Source organism: Penicillium digitatum, chromosome 2 (assembly GCF_016767815.1).
Source record: "Penicillium digitatum chromosome 2, complete sequence".
In the NCBI taxonomy this organism is placed as follows: domain Eukaryota; kingdom Fungi; phylum Ascomycota; class Eurotiomycetes; order Eurotiales; family Aspergillaceae; genus Penicillium; species Penicillium digitatum.
In genome coordinates this window covers 3817567-3836438 of record NC_089385.1, presented here as the reverse complement: position 1 = coordinate 3836438, position 18872 = coordinate 3817567, and the positions used below count along the sequence as shown (strand labels likewise).

At 49.1% G+C, this 18872-nt stretch overlaps 7 protein-coding genes across 7 annotated transcripts; all 7 read right to left on the bottom strand.

The window, feature by feature from the left end:
• Positions 1 to 50: 50 nt before the first annotated feature.
• Positions 51 to 368, bottom strand: Pdw03_7377 (Fatty acid hydroxylase; the record flags this gene model as incomplete). Its single annotated transcript, XM_014678470.1, has 1 exon — positions 51 to 368. One exon carries the CDS (start codon positions 366 to 368, stop codon positions 51 to 53), a length of 318 nt encoding a protein of 105 aa, XP_014533956.1.
• A 1417-nt stretch (positions 369 to 1785) lies between these two features.
• Pdw03_7376 (Phosphatidylinositol transporter, putative) lies at positions 1786 to 3309 on the bottom strand (the record flags this gene model as incomplete). Its single annotated transcript, XM_014678471.1, has 5 exons — positions 1786 to 1902; positions 1957 to 2289; positions 2371 to 2745; positions 2811 to 2952; positions 3044 to 3309. The coding sequence occupies 5 exons, from the start codon at positions 3307 to 3309 to the stop codon at positions 1786 to 1788; spliced, it is 1233 nt and encodes a 410-aa protein (XP_014533957.1).
• Positions 3310 to 3837: 528 nt separating this feature from the next.
• Positions 3838 to 6681, bottom strand: Pdw03_7375 (Transcription factor (Snd1/p100), putative; the record flags this gene model as incomplete). Its single annotated transcript, XM_066101637.1, has 2 exons — positions 3838 to 6363; positions 6544 to 6681. The coding sequence occupies 2 exons, from the start codon at positions 6679 to 6681 to the stop codon at positions 3838 to 3840; spliced, it is 2664 nt and encodes an 887-aa protein (XP_065956720.1).
• A 356-nt stretch (positions 6682 to 7037) lies between these two features.
• On the bottom strand, positions 7038 to 8066 carry Pdw03_7374 (Superoxide dismutase; the record flags this gene model as incomplete). Its single annotated transcript, XM_014678472.2, has 5 exons — positions 7038 to 7060; positions 7116 to 7212; positions 7268 to 7419; positions 7481 to 7660; positions 8054 to 8066. 5 exons carry the CDS (start codon positions 8064 to 8066, stop codon positions 7038 to 7040), a joined length of 465 nt encoding a protein of 154 aa, XP_014533958.2.
• Positions 8067 to 9932: 1866 nt separating this feature from the next.
• Positions 9933 to 11552, bottom strand: Pdw03_7373 (Alpha-1,3-glucanase, putative; the record flags this gene model as incomplete). Its single annotated transcript, XM_066101636.1, has 3 exons — positions 9933 to 10060; positions 10126 to 11422; positions 11472 to 11552. 3 exons carry the CDS (start codon positions 11550 to 11552, stop codon positions 9933 to 9935), a joined length of 1506 nt encoding a protein of 501 aa, XP_065956719.1.
• A 963-nt stretch (positions 11553 to 12515) lies between these two features.
• Positions 12516 to 12983, bottom strand: Pdw03_7372 (PAN-1 domain; the record flags this gene model as incomplete). The annotated part of the gene is made up of 2 exons (XM_066101635.1): positions 12516 to 12533; positions 12600 to 12983. The coding sequence occupies 2 exons, from the start codon at positions 12981 to 12983 to the stop codon at positions 12516 to 12518; spliced, it is 402 nt and encodes a 133-aa protein (XP_065956718.1).
• A 3718-nt stretch (positions 12984 to 16701) lies between these two features.
• On the bottom strand, positions 16702 to 17866 carry Pdw03_7371 (Transaldolase; the record flags this gene model as incomplete). The annotated part of the gene is made up of 4 exons (XM_014678475.1): positions 16702 to 17322; positions 17387 to 17670; positions 17740 to 17751; positions 17809 to 17866. The coding sequence occupies 4 exons, from the start codon at positions 17864 to 17866 to the stop codon at positions 16702 to 16704; spliced, it is 975 nt and encodes a 324-aa protein (XP_014533961.1).
• Positions 17867 to 18872: the final 1006 nt, after the last annotated feature.

Below are 18872 nucleotides of genomic sequence, written 5' to 3'. Positions count from 1 at the left end.
AGAAAAGAAGAGCAGCTAACATCAACAATCACATCATGCATCCGTCGGTGTTACCAGTAGAACCAGAATTCGAAGATGATATAGAACAGCCCTGCTTCGAGGGACAGCGAGAGGAAGGTGATAGTTAAGAGTGGGTGTGTTGTGTGGTATGCGATGAAGACGGTGAACATGGTACTTGCCGACATGAGTGAGCGGATGACCTTTGCGACGCCGACGTCCGGGACGCCATCGCGGGCATGCTTGTCGCCGTCCAAGAAGCCGTGCTGATGGCCTAGCCAACGGAGAGCGTGTTTTTTTCTGGATGTCGATGGCTTTAAAGGCGGGGCCGTATGCCGAGTAGTTCGTAGAGCCGATGGAAGAAAGTCCATTTTGAGCGGGCTTGGTGCCAGGTAGACTTCATGGAGTCCTTAGCATTTACGATCCAGGCCTGGTTTTTTTTTTATAAGGTATCATCGGAGTGTACACTTCAATCTCCCCTCAGGCATGGGTGGATTGGTAAAATTTCAAGTGCTTGTGCTTAATGTCAATCCTTTCCAGTTGTTCGGCCATTGGCGACGATCGGTACATGTGAAGAAAACTCATTTCTGTCATGCTCCCCAAAAAAAAAAGTTTCGGGGAGTTGACTGCATTGGAATATTATATCGATCATCTCTCGTCTTGAAGTCGTTCCCAACAAAATGCCCGTTTTAGCGCGTTGACTGGGCTCAACATGGTTGCCTCATGTTCGTGTCTCGGGCTGATTCGGGGGATGATGCCATGATACAATGGCCTTCACCAGTAGATCTGCTTGTTTCTTTGGGTACTCAAGACCTGATTCTAGATGTTCAACGGGTTCGGCCATCTAGATGTGATGTGGAGACGTTGCCCTGCATGGACCTACCAAGTCATGTGGTCAACCAAAGCCCTTATTCTTAGTTGGTCAGCTTGAATCCTCATGAGTTTCTGTACGATCTATAATCTGACGCTCAAGAATGATCTGGTCACTTGGGAAATGTTTACAAAGCTACTAGACGCACATCGCCTTCGATCGTTCTAAGCATAAGCCCGAGAAGAAGGAAAGAGATGTTAAAAACATCTTGAAGTTCAACGTAGTTTGATCTTGAATACAACATCCCTTATGTTCATATAAAGTCAAACTTACTAAATTCTCTAGTTAGAGGTCACATTAGCGGCCAACTTTACTCGTTGACTATACATCAATCCAAGTGCCATTTTCTGACATTTTCAGTCGCACGGACCAGAGAGCAGACTCCAATTGGGTGTGAAATCGTGAATACGAAGTGAAAGATAGCTTGACTCAATGATGCCTACGTGGTCTACTTGATTATGGCTCAATATAGTCTGCGGAAATCCTCCCTGGGTGGCCGAGTGGGTGGGAGATGTGAGGTGATCTGATTGCTAGGTGGAATAATGACCACAGGTGATACCGTATTGGGAAGTCTAGCAATGGTGAAACTAGTCAGGGTTTCGATCTTATTAGGAGTACTTGGGGCATGGATAGCATAATACCCCTTTCTATATCAGCCCTTCACTACTGGTCTCTTCCCTTCGGCTTGCCTCGCCATAGTGGCGGGGTATGGAACTGCAATTCCCCACTTTGAGATCTACACCAGGGAGATAGATCCACGAACAAGACACATAGAAGAGAAGTATGCCTTCGTGATGAGATCTGCACTACACTGTGCTATATCAGATCGCAAATGGTATGTCCAACCACAAATTCTAACACATTTATTCCCGCTGCCTTTCCATCTATGTGCTCTATGTGCAACACTATTCTTTGTCTCATCCGCAGATAATGTTGAGCTTGGCTGCCACGTTATCAACAGCTTTCTCACCATCGTCAACTTCAGCCCCTGCATCTTTAGCCACCACCTTCTCTGCGGAGTCCGTGGATTTAGCCTATGGCACGACCGAAAGCTATGTCTTCGGGATAGGGACTACTTCCCTCCGCACCTTTCCACCAACAGTGCCCAGCACTTGGAGGTGATCACCATTGAACAATATAGGGCCCTTGAGGATGTCCTTTCGCGTTTGGCCGTCGGCGGGCGGTTGCACGATGCCTCGGAGCAGTTCACGGCTGGGATCGTCCAAGTTGGGCATATCGCCCCACGACCAGTCCAGATCACCACCGTATGACTTGGGGATGCTGGATGGCTCCATAAAGGTATTGAGAGTGGGCTCAACCTCTGCAGCGGAGAGAATGAAGATCTTAGAGGTGGTGCCTGGGTCGAACCAGCGCTTGACCCAGCCCCAGACGGTTGGGAAGAATGATGGTGCTCCGATAATCTAACAGAGAGTTAGTTCCACGATCTCGCAATCAACGGCAGAAGCTCTCCGAGCGGATTAAATGGGGATTGAATAACATACAAAGATCCGGTCCAAGGTCTCGGGGTAATGCGCCGTAGCCAAAACACTAGCATCCTGCATATGACTCTTCAAGTTCCAGAACTGCTTCAGCCCAACACCGCTGACATCTACGATGTTGGTCGACGTCACGATAGGCGTCTCCGGGTTAGGACGTGGCAGCGCGGATGCGAGCGGCATCACGAACCGGAGGAGGTTCTCATACAAAGCGAAGAGATTCAACAAGCGCGCAGGGACTCTAGATGATTTGTGAGTTTCAGGTGTACCGCTAGTCATGGTGGAGTGGTAAGCGGCGACAGCCTTGTTGTTCAGGTGGCGGATCTGGAAGACGTAGACAGGGATTCCGCGGCGATCGCGACGGCCTGTCCATTGAGGGTACTGTAAAGGTAGTAGACGTCAGCACGAGATCTGGTTATTCGTTCGCAAGGGATGATTAAGCGCACCATCCGTCGAGTGGCCTCGTATGAGTCCACGCTGATATTCTCATATAGCTTCTCGATGGCGTTGTCTTTGCGCCAGTCTTCGGTGTCCTTGAATTGAGCCCATGCGCCCTCGACATCAAACTTGCGAGCTCGAAGGAATCGCCTGCGCAAAGAACCAAAATCAGCACTCGATCATTTTGTTTGATCTGACCATTTCTGGCTATGTTGGGTTCTAGCGTTGACGCGCCACATACAGTAAAGTCGCATCGTCCTGGCTGGCGGGTTTCGCCTCGACGCCGTCTGCTTGTTCCACAGCAGGAGTATAGTATTTCCGCTGAGCGCAAATTGCCTTAAACTCCTCCAACTTCCTCTCCTGCTCCGGTGTAAGGTGGTGCAAGTGTCCGGCAAGCCATGCGGTGCCAGAAGCTTGTGAGGCGGAAGCGGCGGGATCGTTCTTAAGCGAATCGGTGCGCGCCAGATCTTGTTCGGAGTCCTGCGGAGTTTTGTTGCCCCAAAGCATAGTGAACTCTTATTTCCTAAGTTTGTTTACTTTTTTTTTTGAAGAAGAGATCAACTTTATAAAACAGATCTCGGAGGTGGCGGAGGGAAGGAGGCGGTGAAATAAATACGACGGTGTTAGGTCCCGGGGTTGGTGCTTTCTGGGGTTGAGTAGATGTGATACGTCTCTCCATCACATATTTTGGATGAAACTTACATTTCTCTTGTCGAACGTCGTTAAGATCACATCTGCCAAAATACATTGCAGATCCATTGATCAACGAAGCTCACTGGCAGGTTCAACCAAGGTAGCCCAGCCCTGATGCCCTCCAAATGAAGCTAAACATGTCATTTCGTAGTGTTTTGGATGTGGAAAGACATTTAAAAAAAACGTTGTAATGCAATGAAATTCCAGCCTAAATTAAACCAAGCACCCATATCTCAGTGTACGCAGCACAGCCAGATGCTAATCATAAGACCAACCCCAACAATATCTGTACAGATCACCCTCATGCAGCCCAAAATTCAAATTCAAATAAAAAACATGAAACTAGTCCTCGGTCAGATCACCATACTCCCACATACCACGGCGCTCAGCCTTGGCCTCATCCTCGAGCGTGCGAAGGTTGGAGAGGGTATCGACGGAGGCACGCTCCCACGCCTTCAGCTTGCGGGGTACCATGGCCAAACCCTCTTGAATAATGTCAGCGTTGATACTGTTGTCCAAGTTCTTGGACGCAGCAGGGTCGAGGAGAGTGACGTGCAGGGTGCCGTCCTGGTCAATATGATCAACGTTTGCGACGAGCTGACGATCGAAAGCCTGGTCGCCGATGAAGCCGACGGCATCCTCAAGGTAATCCTCGGAAGTGGGGAACTGCAGAAGAGAGAGGACTGCATCAATGGCCTGGGGGCGGAGGGTCTGAGCAGAGAATTGGGGTTGAGTGAGAGGGCGGAGCGATGCCCATGGCAGAGTCTCGGAGTTGCCGAAGTCGATGTAGAGCACCTCAGCCTGCTCCTTCTCGCGGTCGTTGCGACGCACCTTAGCACGGTACCAGTCGCCGTCTTCGGTGAATTGCGCTGCAACCCAGTCGCCAGCCTTGGGAGGGCCAGGGAGCCGGGTGTCGTTGGCCTTGTTAATGTGGAACTTGCGGAAAGCGCTCATCAGCTCAGTGAGCGCGTTGGTACCGGTGCCGATCTGCTGCAGCTTAAGCTTTGCGGAAGTAGGGTCAATGTAGGTAACCATTACGTCGCGATAGTCCTTGCGACGCTGAGCGGGGACGGCATCGCTCTCAGTGCCAGTTCCGGCGCCATTAGCAGCCTCGGCTTCCTCAGCTTCGGCAGCCTCCTTCGCAGGATCCCAGTCGTGCCACAGGCCCTTTCGGGCGTCCTTGGCCCGCTGTTCAGCAGCGAAATACTCGTTGGCGTGACCAGACTGCTCAGCCGAGTATGCATGGACGGTGGCGAAACCCTCCTCCAGCAAAACAGTTGTGAAGTTCTCCTTGTTGATGTACAGGCTGCCGATGAAACCGCCAACCTTGTCAATGGTCTCAACGTCAATCTCAACGTCGCGCTGCATGCAGCGGCGGTTGGCAAGATCGTGGGCCTCCTGGCCGAAAGGCTCACCGGCATCGCTGGGTCCGCGGGAAGAGCGAGGGGCGCGGATGCCGGAAAGGACGAGAGTCAATTTGGCGTTATCGCGAGGAACTAGAACAGTGAAGCGAGAACCAGACTTAACAAAGTCGACGACAGCCGGGACACGCTTTTGACGCTGCAAGATACCAAGCTCCAGCTTGGCCTTTTGCACGCTCTCTGAATAGTCTACCACCTGCTTCGCCTTGGGAGCCTTGGAAGACCACATTCCACGGCCTTCCTTCTGGGCATTAGCCTCAGCAGCGAGCAGTGCATCGTAGTCGGGCGACCGGTCAGCGTCGTCCATGCGGTGGCGAATTACAGAGGAGTAACCAGCCTCTACAAGAGCCAACCCAACGTTGGTGTTGCCCTGCACAACAGTAGCCACCTCACGCTCCTCGTAGCCCTCATTGGCAGGCTTCTTGCCGTTCACGGTGACCAAGACATGCTTGGCGATTACCCGCTTGCGCAAGTACTCCTTAGCCTCAGCAGCATAGGGAGCCTGCTTGGGGTCGGAGGGCTTTGGCTGACGGATACTGGCGAGGCTGACCTTCTTCTCCTGGCCAGCCTTATTGCGGATGAAGAGGGTGTCCGCATTCAAAACACGGGTGACAACGTAGTCCACAGCTGCAGCACCAGCGGTTGTAGGTCCCGTGTGGCTAACCCACAATCCCTTGCGGTTACCCTTCGCTGTAAGTTCCGCCTGGCGCAGAAGTGCCATGTCTGCACCCAAAAGCGTGGAGTGGTGATCCTGGCAGCGGGCCAGACCAGCCTCCAGAAGGAACCGAGAGATATTTCCGTTGGGGTGAAGGAGAGTGGCAACAATTTGTCCCTGCGGCGTAACACCAAGTAGAGAAACCTTGACCTTACGCTGCAACAATCGCTCTTCAACAAACTGTTGCGCCTCATCACCAAACGGCTCAGCCGCGGTCTCCTTGCCATCCGCAGTTGTGCGCTTAGCGGATGGTGCCCTGACACCAGCAATGGCAATGACAGTCTGAATGTGCTCCTGCGGCTTGAGCAGCAAGCGCAGCACAACCCGGTCACCGTTCAGGACCTTCTCGATGATACCCTCCAGCTGTTGGCCCAAGTTACGCTTCACCAGATCACGAGTGCCAGTCAGTTCGTAGGTAGTATCGATATGGGCATCGTCACCACTGGCCCAAGTTCCCTTTCCCTCGTCCCGTGCGAGGGATTCCAATGCCCGTAGGCGTTCCAGGAGTGCAACGGTCTCCTCGGATTCATCTGCGCGCTTGCCTGCCTCTTCACGGACACGTGTCCAGCCCTCCTGCACACTGATGTCGGGCAATGAGGCGTCAAAACCGGGCAGTTTGATGGTACCATAGTCGCGCTTTGCACCGGTGGGGATTGTGTACACAACGTGGAACTGGATGACTTTGCCGACAAGGAGCTCGCGGAGGAATTCGCGGGATTGGAAGGCGTATGCCTATGATAAATTGTTTGCATTAGTATAGTCTCTTTTCATCTCTTATCCTTCGGTCATTGTCATCTTATTCAGTGATGTGCGTAGCTAGCATGGACCAGAAAGAACATTTGGACCCAGCAAGCAACAATCTGGTCTTTCAATGGTGCAATCAACAGGCAATTAATTCAACAATGCACCTACCTCATCACCCTCTCTCCTTAATCTTGGAGCAGAAACATATGCCAGACTCAGGATACGTTCTTGTGAAGGGTTGGTGATATGTGACAGCACGACCGTGTCACCGGACAGGACGGACTTGACCCGGGCTTCGAAAGGCATGCTGAATGAGACAGTCTCCACTACCACATTAACAATTGTGATGAGATTGAAGACAGAACCAGAATTAAAGGAAACACAAGGAGGAGAAAAAGTAGTTGAGAGCAGATTGTCCTGAGGGGAAACGTGGCCGGTGCTTGGACTTGTGGGGAAAAGCGGTCAGGCGATCCGAGCTCCTACTGAAGTCTACAAAGCATCGAAGCTATAAATTCCATCAATGTTGACAGACATCCAAATATAAACATGTCAAATTGGCATTCATTCATGTATCCTAGTCGGAGTATCCTGCATTTTTCCCTCCCCCAATTACGGGGACATCAAAGTCAAGGTTTCAAAAGGCAATAGATAAGGCTACATATTTATGCGGCAATACCAATGACACCTTGAATTACCTTGTTAGCCGTCATCCCTACTAGAGCACGCTTTCATGCACTTACCACAAGCAGGGCGGGGACCGGCGTTACCGGTCTTCTTGGACTCCTCGTTACCACCCTTGCCAAGGTCATCAGTTCCGGCGTGGACGACCAGAGTGCGCTAAGTTAAGTTAGCAATCTGTATCGGCAATGTCAGATACCAGTGATAAACTCACGCCCAGGACGGACTCGGCACCAATCAGCTTGATAAGGCTGTCCTCCTTGGAGCCGTTGGCGTTACCCTCGGCATCGGTCTTGAAGTTGCCAAGGTCACCGACGTGACGGTCGGTGTCAGTGGGAGCACCGTGGTTCTTGCCGAAGGGGTTGACTAGAAGCGATCAATTTTCGATCCTTTCTCTTTATCTTTAGCCCATCCTTGAGTGACATACAGTGAGGGCCAGCGGAGGTGCAGCCGTTGGTGTTGTCACCAAACTGGTGAACGTGGAAAGCACGTTCGGCGTTGGCGTCGTGGCCGGTGATGTTCCAGGAGATGGTGGTAGGAGCACTCTCGGATGCCTGCTCGAAGGTGACGGTGCCGGCGACCTTGGCGTCACCACGGAGGACAGCAACTGCAAGGAAACAAAAGTGGTCAATTAAATGTTCTAGAAGGCTTATCGAGGGATGCCCGGCATGCCGGTTACTGGATCTTCGGGTCCCTGGGATCTGATCTCAGCCTCAGCAACGGGTGGTACCGCACTGGCGCAGGATCAAAATGCCGCGCTCCTAGCAAATGAGCAGCGATGATCCGCAGCCTTGTCCCAGGGGCATTGGCTGATATCCAGACTGAGCAGTGGAGAGCTAGGTCGAGGATGCAAGCCGATAGGCCCGGATTTGGGATCTGGGTCACAAGGTGCTCAAATCTGCTCACACCCAAGGTCCCCTTGCCACACATATCGTGGGGAACTTGGGAGCTGAGGATCTTATGTATGGCCCAGAGAGAACCAGCAATGGAACCTACTTACCAGCCTTAACCATTTTGATAGTCTTTAAATGTTTTAGATTGGAGATGGAAGAAACGGGTATTGTGAAGGAAGAGGAGAGGAAGTGGGCGGACGAAGATAAAAAGGCGGATGATGTTGACGTGACTCTACACTTGTATCAGCAAAGTACTAGGTACATACATTTCAGTATTAAATTGAATAGGTACACCAGTACCTGGTACCTAATACCTCAGCAATACATCCCCCACCTTCCTAAGTGGGGAGCAAGTCGGAGCTCGGGAAATGACATAATTTTTAATATCATTGTGAACACTTCAGAATTTTCAAATATGTTGTAGATTCTTCTTCTGTGCAAACAAATGCAACATCACTGTTATGTACATTTAATATCTATACATCTTCTGGTGATTGTTTCTTCTCCGTAGATACGTACATACGTATGTTATTTATGCAACTATGGACCACATGGACCCGTCGACGTTCCGGATTTTTTCCCTGCGGGGTTTTCCCATTTGAGCTACCGCCGCTCTAAGGAGGGCACTCAGTCCTGGGCTCCCACAGAGTAAATCCCAGCATGAGCTCAGCCGAGTTGAGCCAGTCATGTGCTATATGACTAAACATCGAGCACGATGTTTGGCGCTTAGACCACCATGGACTGTACCTTTTGTGGAACAGCCCTACGGACTGTTTCGAATTTATACTATGTTTAGTTCGTTGATAGTATCCTCAGACTACCTCATCGCATCAAGAAATTGTGTTCTGGCCACGGGGATTCCAAGACCTTATATGTGCATGGTCGTATTATTCGAATGTTTTATTCAATTATTTGAGCTTTAATACGATCCCTCAACCCTTTCTAAACCCTACCAAAGACAATACATGACTTTGAACTGGTTAGTCCAAGCATATTTGCATGTTCCGTTGTCACCGCTGCCAGCATGACAAGTGGCAGACCGCCACCAGATAAACAGAAGTCGGGGGGAATGATATAAGATCTATGGCAGAATGGAGCGGAGCCATAACAGCTGCCCTTGATGCCTTTGCCGATGGAAGGGTTTCCAGCACTAGGGGACGAAGTGGTCCTGGTTGTGCTCCTATTGATGTGAGCGTCTTTGGTCGTCTGGGACCAGGGGTAGGGAGGCGGGAGATGATCTAAATGGAGATAGCACGTATATCATGTGGGGTAAGGTAATGCTACTTGTCATCTCCACAGTAGAAGGGCAATTTGGCTGACTTTGGTCAATACTCCCCACACGAGAAATTCGGTGCTCACCGCTAAAACATGGGTTGGTCAGAGGTTCTATAAGGTGAAGGTGGACGGTTGTCTTACATTCTGAGAAAGATATGGCGACAAGAAACGTGGTTATGTCATATCCGAGAACAGTGGTTGTAATTCCAACTTTATCAGTTGATGTTCCGGCAGTCAAGGAACTTTGGGTGATCGGGGTAGTCCATGGTGGAATGGAGATAGTGGGTGGAGAATCAATAGGTGGCGGAGGTATGATGAGGGAGCATGGAGGTTGGTATTGAATTGATGGTGAAGGCTCATCCCATATGGAAGGTGCAATTTAACCATCACCATCGCCAACCTGAACCTGATCCACCGAAGTCCAACTGTTCCACGCAGGCCTCTTCAGGGCAGTATCCACGTTGACAAGTGTATTCACAAATGGGCCCATAGACGGCAGCATCCTGCCCTGGGGCAGCCGCTCCAGTTTTATTGGTTGTAGGAGCCATGATATTCACTGCACCTTGACCAGTGCAGGTGCATGCATTCCTTGGACAAAAGCCATGTGCACAGCTAAAATCACAGAGACCAGCAAGGTTACCCTTCCCAGTTCCTGATGTACAAGCCGGAGGAAGAAATGGGGAGACATTTGGTCTAACCAAACGCATATCCTCAGTGCCGCATGTTGAGAATGGACAGTAGCCCAGATTGCAGTTGAAGGCACAAAGTCCACTGTAAATGGCTCTTTCGCCAGCAATTGGGTATCTGGCCACTCCGGTATGGTTGGGCAGCTTCAATCCCTGACCCATTTTCGTGCATGTACAGGCTCCAAGTGGACAATAGCCGTATGTGCAAGAAAACTCACAAAGACCAGCAAAGTTATAGGCACCAGTGCCATTCTTGCACAATTGGTCAGAGATTTCGAACCTGGGCCTGACTGATACCTTGTCGCCTGTTGCACTGCCAACCCAGGCGTTCCAGTTCTGAACTCCATGGCGGCAACTGGCCGAGATGGACTCGCCCTTAATTGTGGTGGTTGTAACATTGTCGCGTATCAAAGACACAGTCACAGCTCCAGTGCGACCATCAAAGGCCTGACTGCCGTGATACACGCCGATATCATCGTCTGGAACTACTGTCCACGTAGCATTTTGAGCTGATCCTCCAATAGAAACAACGACTCCAGAAAATGAGCCAAGCAGGGCGGAGTAGAAAACGCGATCCTGGGCCAGTTCAGCCGGCGGGAATTCAATCTGCAGCTGTTGCGCTGTGTTTCCACTGGTGCCTCCACCGCCACAGGCTGCCCCAGGGCTCAATCGATACCAGGAGACGATACTTTCTTCCGTGATGTTGGCCGTTCCTTGCTTGTACATGTCAATCCAAAAGGGAAGTTGTAGTCGCCAGCCATCATGGGGCATGTCAGTCGCATAGTTGAACGGTGCCTCTCCAATTTCGAATGCCTCCATGGATTTTTCATGAAGAGGGCCAATATAGTGAGACTCGCCGTAATCATTCCATGAGATGATTTCCACAAACTCAGGCTGCACAAAGAGCACCTCCTGCCAACGATCGTGCCACAGATGGTCTCCTCGCCACATCCAGTTCTTCTTGTACCCAGGCAGGTTAGTATAGAACCACGGAGAAACGGGCATCATATAAGGCATACCAGCCAGATATTGAAGGTAAGAAGCGTCAGTATAGGTGTCCATATTCTGTGGACCCCAGGGCCATCCGGCCCAACTGAAAAGACCATCAACGACTCCAGTTTCAACAGAGGGTTTGGCGCCAATGGAAGACCAGCTTGGGATAAAAAAGCAACCGGTCTCAGACTTGATCGAAGGCCAATCATCAGCACGACCTGAGCCCTCAAATGTGGATACGAATGCTTTTCCTTGGTAGAAGAAGTACGAAGAGTGTGCGCTATAGTGATTAATCAGGTTAATGAGATCGCTCTTTGGCCAATTGCCGTTTCCACTATAGTCGAACGAGAAGAAAAGTTTGAAGCCGACACTTTCTGCCGCTGAAAATGCGACAGGGAGAGCCTTCATGTTTGTCAAATCATTGTAGGCCATGTTCAACGCAAAGGCATCAATGTGCGCATCCTGCGCCAGTTTCATGTCGTTCGACCAATCTTCAAACGTGTAGTTGGCCGAGTTGATTATCTGTTCACTCTGTTAATGTCGTAGATAATTCACGAGAATCACTACTTACCATGAAGTGAGCAAAAACAGATGCTGCCTGCACTCGGCAGGTCAGCAGAACCACCGCAACACACGTCAGGAATACTATCATGGCTAGTGCTGGCAACTCGGGACTATCGGAAAGGAGGCATTGAAGCTCAACATCTCGGGATGACCCTCGCGTTTTGACAACCAAAAAATTCCATTAGTTCGGCCCCACTGATATCATGCCAGAATGAGAGAATTTTTCTTTTTCGCAACACCTCCATCGAGTCAGGAAAAGCGGGGATAGGTTGGAGAATGCATCGCCACCGTCTGATCCAGTAGCGAGCCCTCACTTCACCGAATTTCCTTGTGTAGAGTATAACGCCGTTGCAAAGTTACAGGCCGGTCTCCAACTAAAGTATTGACCCACCAAGTGGATCATGATCAATCTTACTATTTACAAAGTACTCCGTACATTTGCTTAACTTGCCTGAGCGAGGAACCAATTGCTTGGCGCATCAGGCCGATGTTGTCTTTTATGGTGTATACCACTAGCATCTGCGGTTCAGCACCCGAACGAAAAATCACTAGAGCGCACCACAAGTCCTCGAGAAAATCAAAATCGACACAGGAGTGTGCCAATCAAGGGTTGAACCCCAAACCGCGTCAATAGGGCTTCTCTTTAATGTCTTGAGAAAGACACTTAATGGTTGATTCTAAGTCTAGAGGTCTGTAGTGATGATGAGAAACAGGTTCTTAGTGTCGAAGTTACTCTATCGAGTGTTGGATCTTTTCACATATTCTTAGTTTGGAGTGATTGAGACACAATACCTCTATCTCTAGTCCACCTTGCAATTTAGTGGCCTGTTCATTCAAAACTTGCATTAGTTTGTTGGGGATGGTTTTTTTTTCTTGACTAAAAATATATGGAAGTCATTCATACACCGAACACAAAGATCTTGCATCCGGCTTGTTCGGAGCCACAACCTAACACTAAATTGACACACCCACCCAACATCCACGAGTTTCCAAACTAGAACGCCCATCATGATGTAACTCGGTGATGGTGGCCATTGATATGGTGATCCACTCAGTGCTTTGCCCGGGACTAAAGAGGCAACCCCATTGTTAGCTGTATTCCTGAGTGGGGCGAACACAAGGATCAGAAGCGTACCGGATAACCTGTCTCCATTTCCACGCGAATGCCAGCAGCGATGCCAGATAAGGCGGACGGAGCAAAAGTGGCGACCGGCAGAGTTCCATTAATGGAGTCACACCCGCCAAAAGTGAAGCCGATGTTCTCCGAAAGGCTCAAAGCTGCGGTGCGATGCAGGTCACACTGGTTCGAATATTCGACGTAAACCCAAGATTGACATTTAGTGACTTCGCCACACCAGTTCTGGCAATCGGTTGCTGTTTTCAAATCAAAGCTGAAGGTGATGGGGGCGCTGCTGTGGAAGGCGATTGTATCATTATGAACCGAAGTCCAACATTTAGATGAGCCTTCAACGGCCAGAGCCAGGACAGCTAGAAGGATGACCAAGTAGATAGAGGCCATACTGCCAACGATAGCTTTGGGATCGAACAGCGAATGAACATCTGGTCACTCACAGATGGGATTGCAAGTATACAACAAATGGAAGACTTGGTATGATTTTTTTTCCTCATCATTCCCAGTTGCTTTGTCGGCGTACTGCCGAATTTGAAGTAGACCACTACACATAGTGTCGCAGTTGGATTCCTGGCCCACTGGCCCCAGGGGTCTCAGGCAGTGTCTCTCGGCCGCCAATCTACTTTGCGGAACTCTTTTTTCTTTTTTTTTTTGCCAAATATGCCTTATCACCATGTTAATGGGTTGGTTCTGAGGTATATGGACCAAAAACTTCAAATATCAAGTTGCAGGAGGAAAAAAGTACCATTCTGGAAAGCCGCAGAGTGGAGATTAGACGAATTCGGACGAATTCCCCTAGGTTCGGAGCTACACTGTCGGGACGAAGTGTTCTCTGTAACCACCGAAGTACTCCGTACCGGAAATTGCCCTATAATCAGTTACTGTACAAGCCTCTTCCATGTCTCAAAGGAACAACGACATGTCGGCCCCATTGGCGAAGGCTCACGGGGCCGTGGCCAATCTCTAGACCCTAAATGATCGTCAAGATCTACGAAGGTACTACCACTAAGGGATAACGAGACTACTTCGAGACTCACAATTAAAAGCAACGTTTTCCACGTCGCACTCAAGCAAAATTTGATTTTGGGGGTAAAAATGATTGCTTTCATCGCATATGCATAATCTAGTGACAACTTAAAAACGGGTTTAACATCCCGAGCCCTACACCATGTACACCTCCTGCACTCTACGATGTTCTGGCGTATAAATCCTCGATGCAACCATGGAATCTGGTGTAGCAAAAAAAAGGTAAAGCTAGTAGAGGAAATCTAGATTGAGCAATAGGCAAACACTGCTCCGTGGGTGAAAATGCTACAGAGTCAGTGTACTCCCTTGGTATGTAACCTCTGAGGTTGAATCCTTCCAAACCCAACCCCTCCAACCACTCCGTACAGCGCGTATATACCACTGACTACGAAGGTGCAGATCGACAGTCAGATGCCTAGTTTTAAAGGTTTTGTGATCTAATTGGGACTAGTTCTCACGTGGAGACCGCCTTCGACACCGCTTAGGACCATGATGTGTACGAAGCAAGAAGTAGTCTTATCCACAGCAGCCCTAAACCGTGAATTTGAAGCTATTCCCACCCTTTTAGGTGTATGGATAATAAATCAAACTTAGTAAAATAACTAAGTCCATCTCTATCTTTTTTGGAGTGATGGTTAGTTGAACCTTGATCTTGATCAACAATTGAGCACAAAGAAAAGAGATTTAAAACTCTCTTGGTATCTAGTACTCTCGGCTAAAAATAGGATTTTAAGTGGTGCGAATAGCTTCATATTTTAGGCTATTCTGGTACTTTGCGTACGGAGTACTTGGGGATCTATTATATTGTAATTCAGATATTCTAATTTTCTGCCAGTCTAAATTCAGGCTAAATCAGACATCCGTTGGTCGCTCTGCACCTTCGGAACTGACCCACCTAAATACCTGCATCTCGAAATTGCGGTCTAACGACAGAATCCACTGGCTCCCAACTTGATGTCTTAGTTGAGCAGATGGCTGTTGTAGTAATTCTACCTCCTTATCTTCCGATGATATCTACTTAGCTAAGCTAAGAAAGAGGATTGCACTAATTTCTGAAGCCGAATCTCGCGAGTCAAACGCGGACAATAATACCGTCCCTAGGCGTCATCTGTCGGCGTTGTTCTCTGCACTGCTTGTTCCTTGAGCTGGGAGGAATTGGTCCCAATAACGCATATCGTATCTATTCTCACGTTCTGGCTATAGCTTATGCCTTCGATCATCGCAGATCTAACTGTCGATGGCTTGTTCGTCTTCAGAAAGATTGTGGAGACAAAAGGCGAGGATCCACAAGACACAAACGAACTGGGCGATTGTGCCGATTACCTACCGAACCCGCTCAAAAAGTTTCTATCTGAAAGGAGAGCAATGGTTAATGCTGGTCTCTAAACCGTTTCCTATGCCGCGAAACCCTCGTCTAAAAGAATAATTTGTGGCCCAACGGTATCTCACATCATACTTCAACACGGCAAATGACGAGAACGACAAGGCAGAAGTGGTGAAGAGTGAGTTTTGCGCCACTCGTTTAACAATCCAGTCCACATTACTGAGGCCAATTTAGACTACTTAAAAGACAGTGGGAGACTTTTTAAATGGGATGCTGCACGATCTCGGAACCCCACATTTATGCCGCGGTGATTAGTGGCTCACAAGGAAATTTAGGACGGACACGGCTTAGGGCGCGGCTCAGCTTCTTATCCCCATTGGGGATTCAAAAGACTACCAGGATGATCGATGGAAATTGAACAATAATAATGGCCAGTATGAGCGCACTGCAGTAATTCCCTACTGGGCAGGTCACTTGAAGGAACATCTTTTTCTGGATGATTACGGTAAGATTGATTCACTACAAAGGCAACACTGCGGGACTCACGCAAGATTAAGCCATGCCCGCTGCGATTACATTGTTCCCTTCCAGCTTCACAAACCCCCGGGCTGTCAATGGTCTTGGGTCCAAAACACCTACAATTGGCATGCCGATCAACGAGGAAAATCGATTGCTCGTCTATGGTGGTAAATTAATGAATCTAGCATACAGTGACGGGTCTGAATTTCACACCAAGAGCCCCACATGCTCTATTTCTTCTCTAACATATGCCTGTACAGACAGCGGTCATAAAGTTCAGTGTATATGGCTTATCTTTCTCTCGCTAGTCCTGATATACACCACATCAATCTATGACATAGATCGTTGTACGACAGAGTCTCGTGTAGTCGATCAGTAGAGCTGAAGGGCTAAGTAGATAAGATGATTTGCTGCTGTCAGGCACAGAGGCCATCATGTACTCAGTGAGGGGATCAGGTTGCCTACAACAATATATATACCTGTGAGATGCACCCACCTCCACCCGGGGTTTTTAGCTCATAGATAGCGCAGTAACTGATTCAGAGCCTAAGACAGATTCTAATAAATCCAAGGTTGGAACAAGAGGGTTCTCAACCCTCGATTGAACAGATAGTAGGGCCCCCGAACATGAGCCTATCATCTGGCTGGCATACTATGAGATTAGCAAATTCAGGGGAATGTACAATACAGACGAGAGCAGATCGATATATTTCAGTTCAGACTCGGAATTCAGATGAGATTTATTGGGGAAAATAGGCAGATCCCTGCGCCATAGGGAATCCCACATGGAGGACATCCCCGGGTTAGACCTAGGGATGATCTATGCATGCTTAAGACGTTTACATAAACATCAGGAGCTAACTATTCAGGGGCGTGCTCAATTTTACTGTGGGATCATAAAGCGGCAGGAGGTGAGAACTAAGATGGAAGGTGTGTTTGCACTGTTGCACAACTGTCTCACAATCCTAACCATCCCATTCAGCACTTGACACAACCTCGGGTAAAAATAAAATAAGTAGCAAGCCCAAGTGAAATGACACCATAGCAGGAAAACATTGCTACGGGGATCTAAGCAAGTTGACCAGATTCCGCCGTTTACCCTCCCAAATCTAATTTTTCTACACCGAGACTGGAGAACATAACACTTCGGACAATTTCATCAATTCGTATCAACCGATTCCAATTTTGGGGAGATCGTCAATTTACAATTAAACATTTAAAAGATCAGAACCCAATCTAAGCCTGGATCTTCTGGGCAAGAAGCTCCTTAAGCGTGACGGCATCCGCAGCGAATTTGGAGATACCTTCACGGAGCTTCTCAACAGCCATAGCCTCCTCGTTGAAGTCGAAACGGAAATCAGCCTCGTTGTTAAGGTACTCGCGCTTCTTGATCTCAAGGCTGGCGGCACCGGCGGGGTTGAGCTTCTGGGGCACGGCCTCGGTAGAGTTGTAGAGGTCCTCCAGGAGGTTGGGGGAAATGGTCAGGTAGTCACAACCAGCCAGCTCGGTGATCTCGCCAACGTTGCGGAAAGAGGCACCCATGACAATTGTGTTGTAGCCGAACTTCTTGTAGTAGTTGTAGATGTCCTGGACGGACTTGACACCGGGGTCCTCCTGGGGGGTGTAGTCGCGCTTGTGGGCAGCCTTGAACCAGTCGAGAATGCGACCAACAAAGGGAGAGATGAGGTAGGCACCGGCCTCGGCGGCGGCAATGGCCTGAACCAGAGAGAACATGAGGGTAAGGTTGCAGTTGATGCCGTGCTGGGACTGGAGGATATGAGCGGCCTTGATGCCCTCGTAGGTGGAGGCAATCTTGATCAGGACACGGTCCTTGGAGATACCATTGTCGGCGTAAAGCTGAGTGGCAAGAATCAGCTTTGAAATCCCCGAAAAGTGACTTCACGTGGACATGTGAACGTACCTTGATGATCTCGAGAGCCTTATCAACGGAAGCCTGGGTATCGAAGGACAGCTTGGCGTCAACCTCAGTGGAGACCTTTCCGGGGATGATGTTAAGAATCTCCTTTCCGAACTGAACGAGGAGACGGTCGAGAGTGGCCTCAACCTGCTCATCGAGGGTCTTTCCCTTCTGCTTGCCGTAGGCAACGGCAGTGTCGATAAGAGCGGCATACTCAGGCTTCTTGGAAGCCGCGAGAATCAGGGAGGGGTTGGTGGTGGCATCCTGGGGCTTGTACTTGCCAATAGCTGTGGTTGTAGTTAGCTAGCCATTCAACGCTGGGTCCGATGTCACTTTGAGAAAGGTAGAATACATACTGGCGAAGTCACCTAGAAGTTTAGTGTTAGCATGTTTTCATTGGAACCCAGATGGAATCGATGGCTTACCAGAGTCGCAAACGACGACGGTGCCAGCGGCCTTAAGCTGTTCGAGAGAAGAAGACATTTTTTTTATGTATAGAAAGTGGAATAGGGGGAGTATGAAGAAGAGAGAAGAAGAGTGGCGGACAGCGCGGTGTTTAAGAAGGAGGGGTGGTGTCATGGACCAGAATCAGATCAATTGCCGGGTACTTGTGTTTAGTATGGAGCTACCATATTAAATGGAAGTACCTGGCCTGTGCCCCATTTCTCAGGGATGGTGGGGCAAATGACGCTGCACAATGAAATCAGACAGCGCTTCCTTTGACAAGTCCAACTTCCTCTTATTTTTTGCCATTGCATCTTCAATTATTTATTGGTATTCTTGAGACTTTGCGATCATCATGTGCTATAATTGATCAATTCCAATATGACTTCATATCAACTTTGCTTGAACAAATGTGCTACAATCTCAAATCCGGCGCAGAGTGCTCCGCCTTCCCCCAACCGCCGGAGGATGGTAGACCGGACAACGGCCCACTACGGCATCTGTGTTTGTAATTCTCACCGGGAGCCCGGATAAATACATTTCGACGGCTACTTGTGGAGAAATTTGGTTCCTGAACAACTTGGCTATCGACCGTACCGGGTAATCATCATCAAATGGATTGAGGTTTCTTGAAAAGGGAGCCACAAACACCACAGGCTATTAAGATATATCTCATTGCCTGAAGGTCTACAGTGTGTCTTGCTAGAGAGGTTTTATTACATCACCTCATGTGTCTGTTCATCTATCGATTATCCTTTCATCAGTGCAGTTGCCCGTGTCCTGTCACTAGTTGTGCTCGTTGTATTATTGATGCAGACTCGAGGATGTTCATGGTTGAGGGATCTGCATCCAACACAAGTGCAGCCTGTGCGTCACCTGCAGAATTATCTTGAGGGGAAATCCTAAGAATCGAGATCATCTTTACTCCTACAAACGGCAAGAAGCGAGAGGTGCACGGTGAAACGGAAAGGAAAGAGACTGAAGGCCAGAAATAGTCTGGCAAATTTGAATTTTTCGGCTTAGAACATGAGATCAAAAAGAAATG